Source organism: Pogoniulus pusillus, unplaced genomic scaffold (genome assembly GCF_015220805.1).
Source record: "Pogoniulus pusillus isolate bPogPus1 unplaced genomic scaffold, bPogPus1.pri scaffold_157_arrow_ctg1, whole genome shotgun sequence".
Lineage (NCBI taxonomy): Eukaryota > Metazoa > Chordata > Aves > Piciformes > Lybiidae > Pogoniulus > Pogoniulus pusillus.
Window position 1 is genome coordinate 1 of NW_026974590.1, and position 17,148 is coordinate 17,148.

At 66.8% G+C, this 17,148-nt stretch overlaps 2 protein-coding genes across 7 annotated transcripts; both read left to right on the forward strand.

Moving 5' to 3' along the window:
* Positions 1-127: 127 nt before the first annotated feature.
* PAN2 (poly(A) specific ribonuclease subunit PAN2) lies at positions 128-11,939 on the forward strand (the record flags this gene model as incomplete). Its single annotated transcript, XM_064141157.1, has 16 exons — positions 128-413; positions 1,441-1,580; positions 2,308-2,414; positions 3,112-3,210; positions 3,809-3,885; positions 4,298-4,439; positions 5,437-5,574; positions 6,620-6,679; positions 6,781-6,871; positions 6,975-7,132; positions 8,546-8,689; positions 9,471-9,650; positions 10,421-10,514; positions 10,647-10,765; positions 11,518-11,596; positions 11,678-11,939. Coding segments are annotated over 16 exons (1,949 nt in total), but the record flags the coding sequence as incomplete, so codon positions are not given.
* Positions 11,940-12,222: 283 nt separating this feature from the next.
* CNPY2 (canopy FGF signaling regulator 2) lies at positions 12,223-16,612 on the forward strand. Of its 6 annotated transcripts, none has more exons than XM_064141163.1 (6): positions 12,223-12,370; positions 12,874-13,032; positions 13,413-13,528; positions 14,248-14,445; positions 15,209-15,305; positions 16,374-16,612. In XM_064141163.1, exons 2-6 carry the CDS (start codon positions 12,921-12,923, stop codon positions 16,415-16,417), a joined length of 567 nt encoding a protein of 188 aa, XP_063997233.1. In that variant the 5' UTR covers positions 12,223-12,370; positions 12,874-12,920; the 3' UTR covers positions 16,418-16,612. The 6 variants fall into 6 exon arrangements, with proteins under 6 accessions (XP_063997233.1, XP_063997232.1, XP_063997228.1 ...); XM_064141162.1 differs by having other exon boundaries at positions 12,228-12,533; positions 13,413-13,480; XM_064141158.1 differs by having other exon boundaries at positions 12,231-12,533.
* The last annotated feature ends 536 nt before the right edge of the window (positions 16,613-17,148 follow it).

The window sequence follows — 17,148 nt, forward strand, 5'->3', positions numbered from 1 at the left end:
TTGTGCCCCTGGGCAGGCTGCTGTGTGGGTGCCCTGCTGGGGCAGGGGTGGGGTTGGCACTGGGTGATCCCCAGAGGTCCTTTCCCTCCTCCCCCAGGGGCTGGAGGCGTCAGAGGAGCTGGGTGGTGGCAGGGCCTGGGGCTGCCTGGCATCGGGCAGGCTGGCAGCTGCCACTTGGTCACCTCCTGCCCTGCCCCCCCCCCTCGTGCCCAGGGCAGCAACTTCCTGCGAGCCTTCCGCACCATCCCCGAGGCCTCTGCCCTGGGGCTGATCCTGGCAGACTCGGACGAGGCCACAGGGAAGGTGAACCTGGGGAGGCTGATCCAGAGCTGGAACAGATTCATCCTCACCCAGCTGCAGCAGGAGACCCAGGAGCAGGAGGGGCCCCAGGCCTACCGCGGAGCTGGCAGCAGGTGCAGTGCCCAGCGTGGGCACAGGGCAGGGGGGGGGAGGTTGGGTGGCAGAAATGCCTTGGGTGGGCACCAGAGGGGTGGGGTGAGGGGGGGAGGAGGAGAGGTTTGGGCTGGAGGTCAGGGACAGGCTGCTCAGGGGGGCTGGGGGTGGCCCAGCCCTGGAGTGGGCTTCAAGGGGAGGTTGGATGAGGTCTGGAGGGGCAGGCAGGGAGGGGGAGGGGCAGGGAGGGGAGGCAGAGGAGCACCCAGAGGGGGGGAGGAGCACCCAGAGGGGGGGAGGCAGAGGAGCACCCAGAGGGGGGGAGGCAGAGGAGCACCCAGAGGGGGGGAGGCAGAGGAGCACCCAGAGGGGGGGAGGCAGAGGAGCACCCAGAGGGGGGGGAGGCAGAGGAGCACCCAGAGGGGGGGAGGGAGAGGAGCACCCAGAGGGGGGGAGGGAGAGGAGCACCCAGAGGGGGGGGAGGGAGAGGAGCACCCAGAGGGGGGGAGGGAGAGGAGCACCCAGAGGGCGGGGAGGCAGAGGAGCACCCAGAGGGGGGGAGGCAGAGGAGCACCCAGAGAGGGGGAGGGAGAGGAGCACCCAGAGGGGGGGCAGGGAGAGGAGCACCCAGAGGGGGGGAGGGAGAGGAACACCCAGAGGGGGGGAGGGAGAGGAGCACCCAGAGGGGGGGAGGCAGAGGAGCACCCAGAGGGGGGGAGGCAGAGGAGCCCCCAGAGGGGCAGAGGAGCCCCCAGAGGGGCAGAGGAGCACCCAGGGGGGCAGAGGAGCACCCAGAGGGGGGGAGGCAGAGGAGCACCCAGGGGCCTCCTGCCCATGCCAGGGGCCTTGGGTCTGGTTCCTCTTCCCCCTCCCCAGCCCAGGTTGCTGCAGGCCTCATCCCCCCTCCCCTGGGCACGTCCCAAGCCTCCTTGAGCAGCCTTCCTGCTGGAGGCTTCCTCCTTCACCTCCAGCCTCACCTTTGCCCTCCTCACCCTCTTCTGGGGTCTCTGCCCGTGCCAAGGCCTTCTCCTGTGCCCTGCCCAGCAGCTTTGGCTCCCCAGGGGGCTCTGTCATTGGGCAGCTCTTCAGCTGCGAGCTGGAGAACTGCAGCCTGTGCCGCTGCGGCAAGGAGACTGTGAGGCTCTCCTCCACCCTGCTCTTCACCCTCTCCTACCCAGAGAGCGCTGGTAAGGGGGCACAGGGCATGGGCTGGCACGGGGCAGGGGGCCTGGCTGGCCTCTGGCTGAGCTGTGGCTTGGAGGAGGCACCACTTGCCCAGCTGGCACCTGCCGGTGGGGAGCCACCGCTGTGGCACCTGCAGGGAGGACTCACTGCTTGCCCAGGTGGCACTGCCAGTAGGGAGCCACCACTTGGCTGGGTGGCACCTACAGTGAGGACCCACTGCTTGCCCAGGTGGCACTGCCAGTGGGCACCCACCACTTGGCTGGGTGGCACCTACAGTGAGGACCCACTGCTTGCCCAGGTGGCACTGCCAGTGGGCACCCACCACTGTGGCACCTGCAAGGAGAAGCTACCACTTGGCTGGGTGGTACCAGCAGTGGGGAGCCAGTGCTTGCCCAGGTGGCACTGGCAGTGAGGAGCCACCACTGTGGCACCTGCAGGGTAGATCCCTTGCTTGCCCAGGTGGCACCTGCAGGGTAGATCCCTTGCTTGCCCAGGTGGCACCTGCAGGGTAGATCCCTTGCTTGCCCAGGTGGCACCTGCAGGGAGGAGCTTCTGCCAGGCCCTGAGCTGCTGTGGGCACTGTGCCAGCAGCTGAGCCCTTGGCTGCAAGCAGAGGGCAGCTCCTGGGGGGGTTGCCCTCAGCGGCAGGGAGCAGGAACTCCCCCAGGGGTTGGGCAGGGCTGAGCTGGGCACAGCCTGGGCAGATGACCTCATCCTTGGTGCCCCCAGAGAAGCCAGCCCAGGACTATGAGTTTGCCCAGATCCTGAAGAGGAGCATCTGCCTGGAGCAGAGCACCCAGGCCTGGTGTGAGAACTGTGAGAAGTACCAGCCCACGGTGAGCCCCTGGCACGGGCTGGGCACGGGGGAGGTGGCAGAAGGGTGGCAGTGGAGCAGTTCCCCAGCTGGGGAATCACAGCCTGGGCTGGGCTGGCAGAGAGCTTGAAGGTCATCGAGTGCCAACCTGCCCTGCAGTGGGCACCAGGCCAAGGTGGTCTAGGGGAGGGTTGAAGGGCACCTGGTGGGAGCTTGGAGGGCACCTAGGGGGAGCCTGGAGGGCATGGAGGGTAAACTTGAAGGGCATCAAGTTCTGACCACCTGCAGTGGGCATCTGGCACTGGATCAAGATGACCCAGGGGCAGGTCGAGGGGCACCCAGGGGCAGGATGAAGACCATCACTTTCCATCCCCTTTGCCATGGGTATCTGCCCCTTGGTTGCCCCTGGAGTTAGCTCCCCAGAACCACTCTGGTCAGAGAAGACCTTTTTGAAGGTGTTGGAGATGTGCCCCTGGCACCTGGGGCCGTGGTTTGGTGCCCACAGTGGCACTGGGGGCAAGGATTGGACTGGGATGACCTTGGGAAGCCTTTTCCAACCGAGACCAAAACCCCAAAGGCATCGACCTGGCTTTGGGCACCAGGAGGAAGCTTTGCAGGCAGATGAGGAGGGAGGGAGTGGCACATCCCAGGTGCCAGTTGCAGGCTCTGCCTGGCACTGGCTGTGGTGCTGGGATGCCATCTGCAGCTCTCCTGCACAGGTGCAGACCAGGAACATTCGCTGCCTGCCAGACGTCCTGGTCATCAACTGCGAGGTCAACAGCTCCAAGGAGGCAGACTTCTGGAAGACCCAAGCTGAGGTGAGGGGAGAGGGGAGAGGGGAGACCCTCCCTGGGGGGGTTCTTCTCCTGCCCTTCAGGCTTTGCTGTGTGCCCATTTAGTGCCCAGCTGCTTTGGCTCTCTGCCCCTGAGGCTCTTCTGCTCTCTGCCCAAGCCTGCGCTGGTCACAGAGGGCAGCTTGGAGTTGGAGCTGCTCTGCTGGCACCACAGGGAGGGGGCACTCTGGTGCCCCCCCCCCCCAGCCTCCTCCTGGGAGCCAGCAGCCCATGGATGGGTTCCCCTTGCTCTGTGTCCCTCTCACTGCCTCTAATGGCTCTGTCCTGTCCTCAAGGATCCAGCAGCCCATGGATGGGTTCCCCTTGCTCTGTGTCCCTCTCACCACCTCCACTGGCTCTGTCCTGTCCCCTCTTCTGCTCTGTCCTGTCCCCAGGGATCAGCAGCCCATGGATGGGTTCCCCTTGCTCTGTGTCCCTCTCACTGCCTCTGATGGCTCTGTCCTGTCCCCAAGGATCCAGGAGCTCCTGGATGGGTTCCCCTCTGTCTCTGTGTCCCTCTCCCCACCCCTCATGGCCCTGCCTGGCCCCAGCCTGGCCACCCTCCCCCCTGTCTCGTTGCCAGTTTGCCTTCCAGAGGGCCATGATGAAGAGAGGAGGCTTTGAGCTCACCAAGGGCAAAGAATTCTCCCTGGGGGACTGGTAGGTGACAGCTGCTGGGGGGGGGACACCTCCTGGGGTGTCCTCTGCACCTGAAGGAGCTGAGTTGGGAGGGAGAGCTGAGAATTGGCTCAGCCAAGCTCCTCGGGGTGGGGATCTCAAAGGGACCAATCTCCTCCTGCTCCCCCTGAGGGGGGTTGCTCTGCACAGGGACCCCTTCAGATGCCCTCAGGGACACCCCAGCACAGTTCCCTCCTCCCTCTTCAGCCTCAGGACCATTGCTCAGCACCTTTCTGCCCAACCTTTCCCAGGGGGAGGTGACTCCAGCTTGGCCTTGTCCACCTCTCCTGGGCTGGGGAAGGTTTGATGAGCAGAGTGGTGAAGATCCTCCCTGGGATGACATCTCCTGACCCTCCCCCCCCAATTCCCACTTCCTTTTGACCCTTCCCTGCAGGAAGGAGCTGGGAAAGCCCAGCCCAGGCCACTCCTATCCTTCCATGGAGGAGCTGAAGAACATTTGGATCCCTCATGCCATCAAGATGAAGCTGAGCAAGAGCAAGGAGCTGGATGTCTGCAACTGGAGTGAGAATGAGGAGGTGAAGGCTGCTGAGAAGCCTGCAGGGGAGTGGGGGGAGGGAGCAGGAGCCCTGCGTGGGTGAGAGGCTGTGGGAGGTGCCTTGGGTGGTGAGACAGAAGGGCCTGGGGGGGAGGCTGGGTTGAGAAGAGGCAGAGCTGAGATGGAGCAGGGGTGGAGGTGCTGGAGGGCAGCAGAACCCTGCAGGGGCACCTTGCCAGGCTGGCTGGGTGGGCACAGGCCAAGGGGGTGAAAGTGAACAAGTCCCAGTGCCAGGCTCTGCCCTTTGGCCACAGCAACCCCAAGCAGTGGCACAGGCTGGGCACAGAGTGGCTGAGAGCAGGCAGGCAGAGAGGGCCCTGGGGGTGCTGGGTGGCAGCTGCAGAGGAGGCAGCAGTGTGCCCAGGTGGGCAGCAGAGCCAGGGGCAGCCTGGGCTGGCTGAGGAGCAGTGTGGGCAGCAGGAGCAGGGCAGTCCTTGTGCCCCTGTGCTGGCACTGCTCAGGGCACCCCTGGAGTGCTGTGCCCAGCTCTGGGCTCCTGCACTGCAGAGAGAGGTTGAGGTGCTGGAAGGTGCCCAGAGCAGGGCAGCAAGGCTGGGGAGGGGGCAGAGCCCTGTGAGGAGAGGCTGAGGGAGCTGGGGGGGTGCAGCCTGGCCCAGAGCAGGCTGAGGGCAGAGCTGATTGCTGCCTGCAGCTGCCTGCAGGGAGGCTGTGCCCAGCTGGGGTTGGGCTCTGCTGCCAGGCAGGCAGGGCCAGAAGAAGAGGGCACAGCCTGAAGCTGTGGTAGGGCAGGCTCAGGCTGGGTGTGAGGAGGAAGCTGTTGGCAGAGAGTGATTGGCACTGGGCTGGGCTGCCCAGGGAGGGGGTGCAGTGCCCATGGCTGGGGGCACTGAGTGCCAGGCTCTGGTGGGCAGGGCAGGGCTGGGTTGGGCAGGGGGAGCTCGGAGCTCTCTGCCAGCCTGCCTGGCTCTATGCTCCTGTGCCCATCCCCCCTCACTCTGGGCTGGTTCCTGCTGCAGCTGGCCCCGGGGGATGATCCTGACTCGGTTTACATCTACGACCTGATGGCCACTGTGGTGCACATCCTGGACCCCCGCACCGGGGGCAGCTTGGTAGGGCACATCAAGGTGGGAGAGACCTACCACCAGAGGAAGGAGGTGAGAGGCAGCTCTGCCCCCTCCCCCCAGGGCCCTGAGGGCATCTCCTGCAGGGTTTGCCCCCTGGCATCCCCTCAGTGGAGCCATTCCTGGCTCCTACCTGGGCGAGCTTTGAGTCGCTGCCAAGGTGCCAGCCTGGCCCCCCCCGCAGCCAAGTGCTGCTTGGGCACTCTGTGGGGGGAGGGGAGGGCTGGAGAAGCTGCTCCTGCCCTGGTTGGTTCCTCCTGGCTGGGGGTACAGTGCCAGCAGGGGCCTGTGCTGCCAGGTTAAGGCTGGGAGATGGCATCTGCAAGGGCAGGCTGGGGGGAACTGGATGGGCTCTGGAGCCATTCTGTGGGGAGGGAGGGAGAGAGGCAGGGAAGGAGGGAGAGAGGCAGGGAAGGAGGGAGAGAAAGAAGGAGGGAGGGAGGGAAGGAAGGAGGGAGAGAGGAAAGGAGGGAGGGAAAGAAGGAGAGAGGGAGGGAAGGAGTGGAGGGAGGGAGAGAAGGAAGAAGGGAGAGAAGAAATGAGGGAGGGAAAGAAGGAGAGAGGGAGGGGAGGAGGGAGGGAACTGGATGATATTTGAAGCCATTCTGTGGGGAAGGAGAGAGGGAAGGAAAGAGAGAGGGAGGGCCCTGGGTGATCCCTGAAGCCATTCTGTGGGCAGGGATGGAGGGGAGGAAGGAGAGAGGGAGGGAGGGAAGGAGGGCACTGGGTGACCTTGAAGCCACTCTCCTGCTCTGTGCCAGTCCTGCTGGCTGCTGGAGATGCCCAGGGCAGGAGTTCCCAGCGTGTGCCAAGCTCCATCCTTGGCTCTTTTGCACCTCCCTGGAGTTTCAGGCAGGGGCAGGGCAAGTGCCCAGTGCCCACCCCCGGCCCCAGGGTTCCCACACCAGCACCCAGCAGGGGTTTCCCCCTTTGCTGTCCCAAGCAAGGGTGGGAGTCCCCACATGGCACTGCCACACCCTCCCCTCCCTGCTAACTGGGCAGGGGACTCGCTGCCACCCCCGGGGGGGGGGCGTGGGGGGTGCCCCTAAGGCGGTGCCACCCTTGCCTCGCCCTGCAGGGAGTCACCCACCAGCAGTGGTATCTCTTCAACGACTTCCTCATCGAGCCTGTGGACAAGGTCAGCTCCGGGGGCCGGGCACAGGGTGGGAAGGAGAGCCCAGGGAGGGGTCGGGGGGAAGCCTCTGCCCTGCCCTCTGTGCCATGCCCTGTGCCCTGCAGTGCGAGGCAGTGCAGTTCGACATGAGCTGGAAGGTTCCTGCCATCCTCTACTACGCCCGGAGGAACCTCAATGCCAACTACAACCTCGTCAGTGAGTGCCTGGCGGGGGGCAGTGATGCCCAGGAGGGGAGGGCAGCTCGGAGATGCCTTCTGCCACTGACCCCTCCCCCTCTGTGCCACCCCCTCCCGGGCAGTCAAGAACCCCATCGAGGCCAGCGTGCTGCTGGCAGAGGCTTCCCTGGCACGCAAGCAGCGCAAGTGCCATGCCACCTTCATCCCCCTGATGCTGAGTGAGATGCCCCAGGCCGGGGACTTGGTGGGGCTGGACGCTGAGTTTGTCACTTTGAATGAGGTCAGAGCTGTCCCCAACCCCCCCCCCGGGGGATGAGGAGAAGTGGGAGGGGGAGGGGATGCAGGGGGCAGAGGCTCTGGGTGGTGCCAAGCTCGCTGTAAGGGGTGATTGGGCACTCAGCGCGGGGGGAGGGCAGGGATGGGGGCACTGAGTGTGAGGGGGGGTGGGAGTGAGGCCAGAGAAAGGGCAAGGGGGAAGGGGTCTGGAGAGGAGCAGCTGAGGCTGAAGAAGAGGAGGCTGAGGGGAGACCTCTCAGGGCTCTGCGGTACCCTGAGAGCCAGGCTGGGGGCTGGGCACTGCAGTGCCAGGCTGGGGGCTGGGCACTGCTGCCAAGGGCACAGCACAGGAGGAAGTGGCTCTCGAGTTGCCCAAGCTTTGCCCACCAGAAGAAAACTTCTTCACTCCAAAGGTTCTCCAAGCCTGGCACAGGCTGCCCAGGGAGTGCCCATGCCAGGGAGGAAGGCACAGCTGAGCCCCAGCCTTGGGGGGGAGGTAGAGGATGGTTGGAGTGGGAGACCTGGAAAGGTCTTTTTCTGCCCCCAAAATACCAACCCCCAGCCTCCACCATGCCAACTTGGCAGCTGGCACCGAGCTAGGAGCAGGGGTGGAGGTGTTGGAGGGCAGCAGAGCCCTGCAGGGGCACCTTGCCAGGCTGGCTGGGTGGGCACAGGCCAAGGGGATGAGAGTGAACAAGTCCCAGTGCCAGGCTCTGCCCTTTGGCCACAGTGGCACAGGCTGGGCACAGAGTGGCTGAGAGCAGGCAGGCAGAGAGGGCCCTGGGGGTGCTGGGTGGCAGGTGCAGAGGAGGCAGCAGTGTGCCCAGGTGGGCAGCAGAGCCAGGGGCAGCCTGGGCTGGCTGAGGAGCAGTGTGGGCAGCAGGAGCAGGGCAGTCCTTGTGCCCCTGTGCTGGCACTGCTCAGGGCACCCCTGGAGTGCTGTGCCCAGCTCTGGGCTCCTGCATTGCAGAGAGAGGTTGAGGTGCTGGAAGGTGCCCAGAGCAGGGCAGCAAGGCTGGGGAGGGGGCAGAGCCCTGTGAGGAGAGGCTGAGGGAGCTGGGGGGGGGCAGCCTGGCACAGAGCAGGCTGAGGGCAGAGCTGATTGCTGCCTGCAGCTGCCTGCAGGGAGGCTGTGCCCAGCTGGGGTTGGGCTCTGCTGCCAGGCCCCCAGGGCCAGAAGAAGAGGGCACAGCCTGAAGCTGTGGCAGGGCAGGGTCAGGCTGGGTGTGAGGAGGAAGCTGTTGGCAGAGAGAGTGATTGGCACTGGGCTGGGCTGCCCAGGGAGGTGGTGCAGTGCCCATGGCTGGGGGTGCTGCAGCCAAGGCTGGCTGGGGGCACTGAGTGCCAGGCTCTGGTGGGCTGGGCAGGGGGAGCTCGGGGCTCTCTGCCAGCCTGCCTGGCTCTGTGCCCACCTCAGGAGGAGGCAGAGCTGCGCAGTGATGGCACCAAGTCCACCATCAAGCCCAGCCAGATGTCGGTGGCAAGGATCACCTGCGTGCGTGGGCAGGGGCCCAACGAGGGGGTGCCCTTCATCGACGACTACATCTCCACGCAGGAGCAGGTACCCAGACCCTGCCCCTCCCCCAGCCCTTCCTGCTCCTCCCCACCGCGGGGAGCTGAGACCCTGGCACAGGTGGGACTGAGAGCCTGGCACATGTGGGACTGAGACCCTGGCACAGGTGGGACTGAGAGGGGGAACTTAGAGCCTGGCACAGGTGGGACTGAGAGCCTGGCACACATGGGACTGAGACCCTGGCACAGGTGGGACTGAGACCCTGGCACACATGGGACTGAGACCCTGGCACAGGTGGGACTGAGAGCCTGGCACACATGGGACTAAGACCCTGGCACAGGTGGGACTGAGAGCCTGGCACATATGGGACTGAGACCTTGGCACAGGTGGCCCAGAGAGCGGGAACTTAGAGCCTGGCACATATGGGACTGAGCCTGGCACAGGTGGCCCAGAGAGCGGGAACTGAGAGCCTGGCATGGAGACATTCTGCCCTTCAACCACACAGAAGGGCACCCACTGACCCCACAGCAGGGCACCTCCTCCGATGCCCACCCTTCAGCAGGGCACCCATTCCAATGCCCACCCCTCAGCAGGGCACCCCCTCCGACGCCCACCCTTTAGCAGAACACCCATTCCAGTGCCCACCCCTCAGCAGGGCACCCCCTGACCCCACAGCAGGGCACCTCCTCTGATGGCCACCCTTCAGCAGGGCACCCATTCCAGTGCCCACCCCTCAGCAGGGCACCCCCTCCGACGCCCCTCCCCGGGCAGGGCGGGGGGCCCGCGGGCGGCGCCGGGCCGGTGCCCACGCAGCGCCCCCTGGCGGCAGGTGGTGGATTACCTGACGCAGTACTCCGGGATCAAGCCTGGGGACCTGGACGCGAAGATCTCCTCCAAGCATCTCACCACGCTCAAGGCTACCTACCTGAAGCTTCGCTTCCTCATCGACGTCGGCGTCAAGTTCGTGGGGCATGGCCTGCAGAAGGACTTCCGAGTCATCAACCTGCTGGTGGCAGCACCGAGCCCCTCCTGCCCTCCCTCCCTGCCCTCCCTCCCTCCCTTCCCTTCCTTCCTTCCTGCCCTCCCTCCCTTCCCTTCCTTCCTTCCTGCCCTCTCTCCCTTCCCTTCCTTCCTTCCTGCCCTCTCTCCCTTCCCTTCCTTCCTTCCTGCCCTCTCTCCCTCCCTTCCTCCCTGCCCTCTCTCCCTTCCCTTCCTTCCCTTCCTTCCTGCCCTCCCTCCCTCCCTTTCCTTCCTTCCTTCCTGCCCTCCCTCCCTTCCCTTTCCTTCCTTCCTGCCCTCCCTCCCTTCCCTTCCCTTCCTTCCTTCCTGCCCTCCCTCCCTTCCCTTCCTTCCTTCCTGCCCTCCCTCCCTTCCCTTCCCTTCCTTCCTGCCCTCCCTCCCTTCCCTTCCCTTCCTTCCTGCCCTCCCTCCCTTCCCTTCCCTTCCTTCCTGCCCTCCCTCCCTTCCCTTCCCTTCCTTCCTGCCCTCCCTCCCTTCCCTTCCTTCCTTCCTGCCCTCCCTCCCTTCCCTTCCAACTCATCAACCTGATGGTGGCAGCACTGAGCACCCCCTCCCTCTCCCCTCCCTCTCCCCTCCCTCTCCCCTCCCTCTCCCCTCCCTCTCCCCTCCCTCTCCCCTCCCTCTCCCCTCCCTCTCCCCTCCCTCTCCCCTCCCTCTCCCCTCCCTCTCCCCTCCCTCTCCCCCCAGGGCAGCTCTCTGGGCAGGGTCAGGATGCTGCTGACCCCAGCAGGACCTTCTCTCTCTCTCCCTCTCCCCCAGGTGCCCAAGGACCAGGTGATTGACACAGTCTACCTGTTCCACATCCCGAGGAAGAGGATGATCTCCCTGCGCTTCCTCGCTTGGTACTTCCTGGGTCAGTGGCCCCAGGGCAAGGGCAGGAGCAGCAAGAGAGGGGGGCTGGGAGTTGTGTGGGGGTGTCCCCCACCCCCTGCCTGCTCCTGCTCCTTCACCCCAGGAGCCTTTTCCTTCTCCCCCCCTCCCCCAGACCTGAAGATCCAGGGGGAGACTCACGACAGCATCGAGGACGCTCGCACAGCTCTGCAGCTCTACCGCAAGTACCTGGAGCTGACCCCGCAGGGCACCGAGCCCGAGGACTTCCGCAAGGTTGGAGCCTGGCACAGCCCTGCCCCCCGGGGGCACATTCCCAGGGGCTGTGCCAGGAGGGACAGCAGCAGCCTGGCTTGGAGCAGCTGCGGCGTGGGCAGGGAGTGCCCATCCCGGGCCGGGCGCTAGGGAGGGCACAGTTGGAGTGATGGAGGCAGCGTTGGGTCCCCTTCGGTGCCAGGAGGATGTTGGGGGCACAGGGAAAGGGCAGGGAAGGTGAGGAAGGGGCTGGAGAAGTTGTGAGGAGCAGCTGAGGGTGCTTGGGGGGAGATGAGGCTGGGGAAGAGGAGGCTGAGGAGAGACCTCCAGGGGCTCTGCAGCTCGCTGAGGGGAGGCTGGAGCCAGGGCAGGGTTGGGCTCTGCTGCCAAGGGACAGCACCAGAGATGACCTCAAGCGACCCCAGGGCAGGTTCAGCTTAGCCCTGAGGAACAATTTCTGCCCCTTGAGGGTCGTCCAGGCCTGGCCCAGGCTGCCCAGGGGGCAGTGGTGGAGCCTCCATCCCCGGGGAGGTCTCAGAGCCGTGGGGGGAGGTGATGCTGGAGGTGCCCTGAGGCTGTTCCCTGCTGCCCTCCGAGGTCTTTTCCAAGCCAACCGAGGGAGGTTTCTAAGCCCTGGAGCTGCGGTGCTGGGGGCCGGGGCCGGGGGTGGTGCCCCCGGGGCGGTCCGGTGGTGGTGGTGCTCCCGGGGCGGTGCCGGGGCCGCGGTTGGGCTCCAGGAGCTCTCCCAAGCCCGAGGCTGTTGCGGTCCCAAGGTGCTCAAAGGTCTCTACGAGAAGGGTCGGAAGATGGACTGGAAGGTGCCGGAGCCTGACAGCCAGAGCAGCCCCAAGCGTAAGGCAGCACCGCAGCCCCCGGACCCCCCACCCCAGCTTTGCCCCCCCCGTGCCCCCTCACCCTGCTGTGTCCCCGCAGACGGCGCCGTGTACCCCCCGGTGCTGGCTCTGTGACCGGACCCCGGCCAGAAGCAACCCTGGGACCCCCTGCGGGAAGCGGACACAAAGAACTGGAACCAGCAGCGGGGACTGAGCTGCTCTTGCCCCTGCCCGACCCCCGCGGGCATCCCCCGGGGCCCGGCGCCCCGGGACTCCCTCTCCTTGTCGGTGTCCCCCCGACCCTCCCCCCGCCTCTCGCCCGCCGGCCCGGGCGCCCTCATAAAGCAGCCTCAGCTCCCCGCGCCGCCGTCTGCTCCTTGGCTCGGGGGCTGCGGGGTTGGGCACCGGCACCGGCACCGGGGCCACGGCACGGAGAAGCCGGCCCGGGGCTGGCACCGAAGCCACGGCACGGCAGCACCGCGGAGCCACAGCGCAGGGGAACCGGAGCTGCACCGGCGGCAGCCCGGGAAGGATCCAGCCCGGGAAGGATCCAGCTCGGAGCCGCTGCCGGTTCCGGGACCGCCCGGGCGGGGGCGGGGCCAAGCCGCGTCTGGGCGGGGCTAGCCGAGTCCCCGCCCCCTCGGCGCGAGCGCCACGCGGCCCGGGCCTTGGCGGCCGTGGGGTCCTTGCGGCTGTCCCGGGGCTGTCCGTGGCGATGCCTGCGTCCGGGACGACCCCGCCGCGGGCTCCGGAGCCGGTCTGACCGGTTCGACTCGTTCCGTCTGCCCGACCGGTTCGTCCGTCGGCCTCTCCTAGCGCCCTCCCGCCGCACGGGCTCGGGTTAGGGGGTCGTCGGGGCAGGCGGAGCCGTGGGCAGCCCCGGGTGAGCGGGACGGGAGGGCGGCGGTACTGGGGGGGCTCGGTTGGGTCCCGCCGCTCCGGGCCGGGGCCGCTGGGTGAGGGGGGGCAGGGGAGGGGGCGGCGAGAGGCTCCCGGAGGGGAGGGAGCTCCGCGGGGGGCTCCGAGTTGGGCTCCGTAGGAGTGGGTTCCGCGGGGGGCAGGGGTCCGTAGGGGGCGCTGGAAGGGGGGGGTCTGGCATGGCCCTTAGTGGGGAGGGGGCTCTGGGGGGGCTCTGGGGGGGTCTTTGGGGGGTCTCGGGGCCCAGCCAGGCCCTGCCTGGGGCTGCGGCTCAGGGGGGGCTTTGGAGGGCTCCCAATGCCCTCTGGGTGCGGCTGGGCAGGGGGCAGGGGGCAGGATTCGGCCCCCCCCCAGCAGTGTCGCTGTCGCCGCCCGCAGGTCACCTCCCCCCCGACCCCCCCCAGACCCCCAGCGGAGCAGTGAGGATGAGGAGGGAGCGGAGCCCTCCCGAGCTGTGCCCGGCCCTGGCACTGGCCCTGGCACTGCTGCTGCTGCCCACAGCCTGCGCCCGCCGGAGCCAGGACCTGCACTGCGGAGGTGTGGTGGGCACAGGGTGGGCACAGGGTGGGCACAGGGTGGGCACAAAGTGGGCACAGGGTGGCACAAGGTGAGGACAGGATGGTAGGCACAAGGTGGCACGAGGTGGGCACAAGGTGGGATGGTGGTCACAGGGTGGCATGAGGTGGGACAGGGTGGCACAGGATGGCACGGGATGGGGATGGGGGACACAGGGTGGCACGAGGTGGGCACAGGGCTCGAGGTGGCATTTGGGACCTCTTTGCCCTGTGGCTGCTGCCACTCGGGGCGGGGGTGGCAGTGCCAGGGGGAGGTCGGGCAGCGCCGGCGGGAGGCTGGGCAGGTTGGCAGCTGTGCCCCCCGCAGCCTGCCGGGCAGGTTGGCAGCTGTGCCCCCCGCAGCCTGCCGGGCACTGGTGGACGAGCTGGAGTGGGAGATTGCCCAGGTGGACCCCCGCAGGACGCTGCAGGTTGGCTCCTTCCGCATCAACCCCGACGGCAGCCAGTCGGTCGTGGAGGTCAGGCTGGCACCAGGCTGGCATCTCCCCTGCCACCCTCGTCTGCCTCACCTTGCTCCCCTGCCTGTTGCCAGCCCCGTGGCATTCCCAGGGTGCCTATAGCGGTGCCAGGCCCTCTCCTCACCACTCCTTGCCATTCCCAGTGTGCCCAGAGAGGTGCCAGGCTCTCACTCCTCCCTGCCATTCCCAGCGTGCCCGTAGAGATGCCAGGTCCTCTCCTCACTCCTCCCTGCCATTCCCAGCGTGCCCATAGAGATGCCAGGCCCTCTTCTCACTCCTCCCTGCCATTCCCAGCATGCCCATAGAGGTGCCAGGCCCTCTCCTCACTCCTCCCTGCCATTCCCAGCGTGCCCATAGAGATGCCAGGCCCTCTCACCACTCCCTGCCATTCCCAGCGTGCCCATAGAGGTGCCAGGCCCTCTCACCACTCCCTGCCATTCCCAGCGTGCCCATAGAGGTGCCAGGCCCTCTCACCACTCCCTGCCATTCCCAGCGTGCCCATAGAGATGCCAGGCCCTCTCCTCACTCTTCCCTGCCATTCCCAGTGTGCCCATAGAGATGCCAGGCCCTCTCCTCACTCCTCCCTGCCATTCCCAGTGTGCCCATAGAGATGCCAGGCCCTCTCCTCGCCACTCCCTGCCATTCCCGGGGTGCCCATGGCGGTGCCAGACCCTTCCCCTGGCACTGCCATGGCTGCTGAGCTGGTGCCCGTGCCGCAGGTGCCCTATGCCCGCTCCGAGGCTCACCTGACAGAGCTGCTGGAGAGGGTCTGTGAGAAGATGCAGGACTATGGGGAGAGGCTGGACCCTGGCACCCAGCGCCGGAGCTACGTCCGGCTCAGCGCCCAGGATGGCACCAGGCTGGACCTGGACGGGGTCAGGGTCGATGGGGATGTGGCTGCCAGCCTCAAGTTCGCGGTGGGTGAGCCCAGCTGGCATCCCCTGGGGCTTGCTGGCAGGTCTGGGGTGGTGGCAGGCAGGGTGGTGGGCAGCAGGGGTGCTTGGAGGGCAGCAGCTGCTTCCCTTGGTCCTTCAGTGCCAGCTGCTGGCTGCTTCCCTTGGTCCTCCAGTGCCACCAGCAGCTCCTTTCCTTGGTCCTCCAGTGCCAGCTGCTGGGACCATCCCTTGGCCCTTCAGTGCCAGCTGCTGGCTGCTTCCCTTGGTCCTCCAGTGCCAGCTGCTGGGACCATCCCTTGGCCCTTCAGTACCAGCTGCTGGCTGCTTCCCTTGGCCCTTCAGTGCCAGCTGCTGGCTCCTTCCTTTGGCCCTTCAGTGCCAGCTGCTGGCTCCTTCCCTTGGTCCTCCAGTGCCAGCTGCTGGCTGCTTCCCTTGGCCCTTCAGTGCCAGCTGCTGGCTGCTTCCCTTGGTCCTCCAGTGCCAGCTGCTGGCTCCTTCCCTTGGCCCTTCAGTGCCAGCTGCAGGCTCCTTCCTTTGGCCCTTCAGTGCCAGCTGCTGGGACCATCCTTTGGTCCTTCAGTGCCAGCTGCTGGGACCATCCCTTGGTCCTCCAGTGCCAGCTGCTGGCTGCTTCCCTTGGCCCTTCAGTGCCACCAGCAGCTCCTTCCCTTGGTCCTTCCTGGGTGGGATGGGGTGGAGAGGATGGGTCTGGGCTCGGTGCCCTCTGGGTGCCCCCTGGCTGCCCTCTGGCTGCCCTCTGAGCCCTCTGCTGGTGCCGCTGCAGTGTGAGAGCATCGCTGAGGAGTACGAGGATGAGCTCCTGGAGCTGCTGTCCCACCAGGCCGACAACGTCAAGGACAGGCTCTGCAGCAAGCGCACAGGTGAGGGCTGTGCCAGGCCGTGCCAGGCTGTGCCAGGCTGTGCCAGGCTGTGCCAGGCCGGGGCTCTTCCTGTGCCCTGCTGGGTCGTGGCTCACAAGGAGCTGCCAGCCCAGGGCAGGGAGGATGTGGAGGAGCTGCAAGGCCTTGGAACTCCAGCAGCTCTGGGTCCCCTGCCAGCTGCCCCCTGCCAGCTGTCCCCCCCAGCTGCCCCCTCCAGCTTGCCCCCCTGCCACCTGCCAGCTGCCCTGTGCCAGCTGCCTCCCTCTAGTAGCTCCCCTTCTAGCTGCCCCCCTGCCCTCTGCCCTCCACCAGCTGCCCCTCTGCCAGCTGATCCCACTGCAGTTGCTCTTCTCCAGCTGCCTCCCCCTCCAGCTGCCCCATGCCAAGTGCCTCACTCTAACAGCTCCCTGCCAGCTGCCCCCTGCCAGCTGCCCCCTGCCAGCTGCCTCCCACCAGCTGCCCCCTGCCAGCTGCCTCCCACCAGCTGCCCCACTCTACCTTGCTCCTCTCTCTGCCAACTGCTCCCTCCAGCTGCCCTGTGCCAGCTGCCTCCCTCCAGCTGCCCCTCCTCCAGCACCCCACTGCCCTCAGCTCGTTCTGGGTGCCCTGCCCAGCAGACTCTGGCACAGCCAACGTGGGCACTCACCCCGTGGCATCTCCCTGCCCCCCCCAGGCTATTTCCAGCTTGTAAGCAGCAGGGTCAGGGCATGCCAGGACCTTTGCCCTCCCCTGTTAACAGAGGCAGGTGTGGGCACTGCAGGGCTGTGCCAGCATGGATGCCCTGGTGACGTGGCATGTGCCAAGGAGGGAACTTTCCTTCCCCAAGGGCATCCTGAGGTGCTCCTTGGGATCAGCCTGAGCCTAGCCAGGCACAGGCTCTGCCAGCAGCTCTGTGCCAACCTTAACCACGGGACAAAGAGAAAGGGAAGCTGAAGGGGAAGCTCAGGACTCCCCTGGCACAACTGCCCTGGCAAGGAGCTCCCCTGGCACAGCTCACAGCTGCCAGGGGAAGGGTGCCACAAGGCTCTGCCCTGTCCTGACAGCTCTGCCACCCTTTGTCCCCCCCAGACCTGTGTGACCATGCCCTCCACATCCCCCACGACGAGCTGTGACCCTGGCAGCAGCCCTGGCTGCCTCCGGAGGACGCTGCCAACCTGTGCCAGTGGCTTGGTGGGACCAGGACAGCGCCGTGCCCGCCCGGATGTCCCTTACCTCTTGGTTTGCCCTGTCCTCTGCTGGCCCTGCCGGGCAGCACGGGGCATGGAGCTGGCATGGATGCTGCCAAGGATGCTGCCCTGCCCCAGCCAGCCTGCTGCTCTCATCCTCTTTATTCCCTGCCCACCCACTGCAGCCGTGGCACTGGGGGGCACTGGGACACTGGTGCTGGGGGGCACTGGGGTGCTGGTGTTGGGGGCACCTGGACATTGGTGCTGGGGGGCACCTGGACTCTGGCAGGGGGGGCACTGGGATGCTGGTGCTGGGGGGCACCTGGATATTGGTGCTGGGGGGTATCAGGACGTGGGCACTGGGACACTGGCACTGAGGGCACTGGGGTGCTGGTGCTGGGGTCACCTGGACGTTGGTGTTGAGGGCATGGGGGTGCTGGCACAGGGGGCACTGGGGTGCTGGTGCTGGGGGCACCTGGACGCTGGCACAGGGGGCACTGGGGTGCTGGTGCTGGGGCACCTGGACGCTGGCCTCACGGGGACCTTTCGGTGGCAGCTGCCAGCCAGGGCCCTTGCCCTGCCGCTGCCAGGACCTGGGGGGGCTCTCCCGGGGGTCCCCTCCCTGCTGCAGGCAATAAAGGGGCCCTGCCGTGGGCCCGGCCCGGGGCCGCTCTCGC

Excerpts from the sequence above, each read along its gene's own strand:
- CNPY2 (XM_064141163.1), top strand. The coding sequence starts at position 12,921 with ATGAGGAGGGAGCGGAGCCCTCCCGAGCTGTGCCCGGCCCTGGCACTG. Across the intron at positions 13,033-13,412 it reads CCAGGACCTGCACTGCGGAG|CCTGCCGGGCACTGGTGGAC; the intron begins GTGTGGTGGGCA and ends TGCCCCCCGCAG. Across the intron at positions 14,446-15,208 it reads CTGCCAGCCTCAAGTTCGCG|TGTGAGAGCATCGCTGAGGA; the intron begins GTGGGTGAGCCC and ends GTGCCGCTGCAG.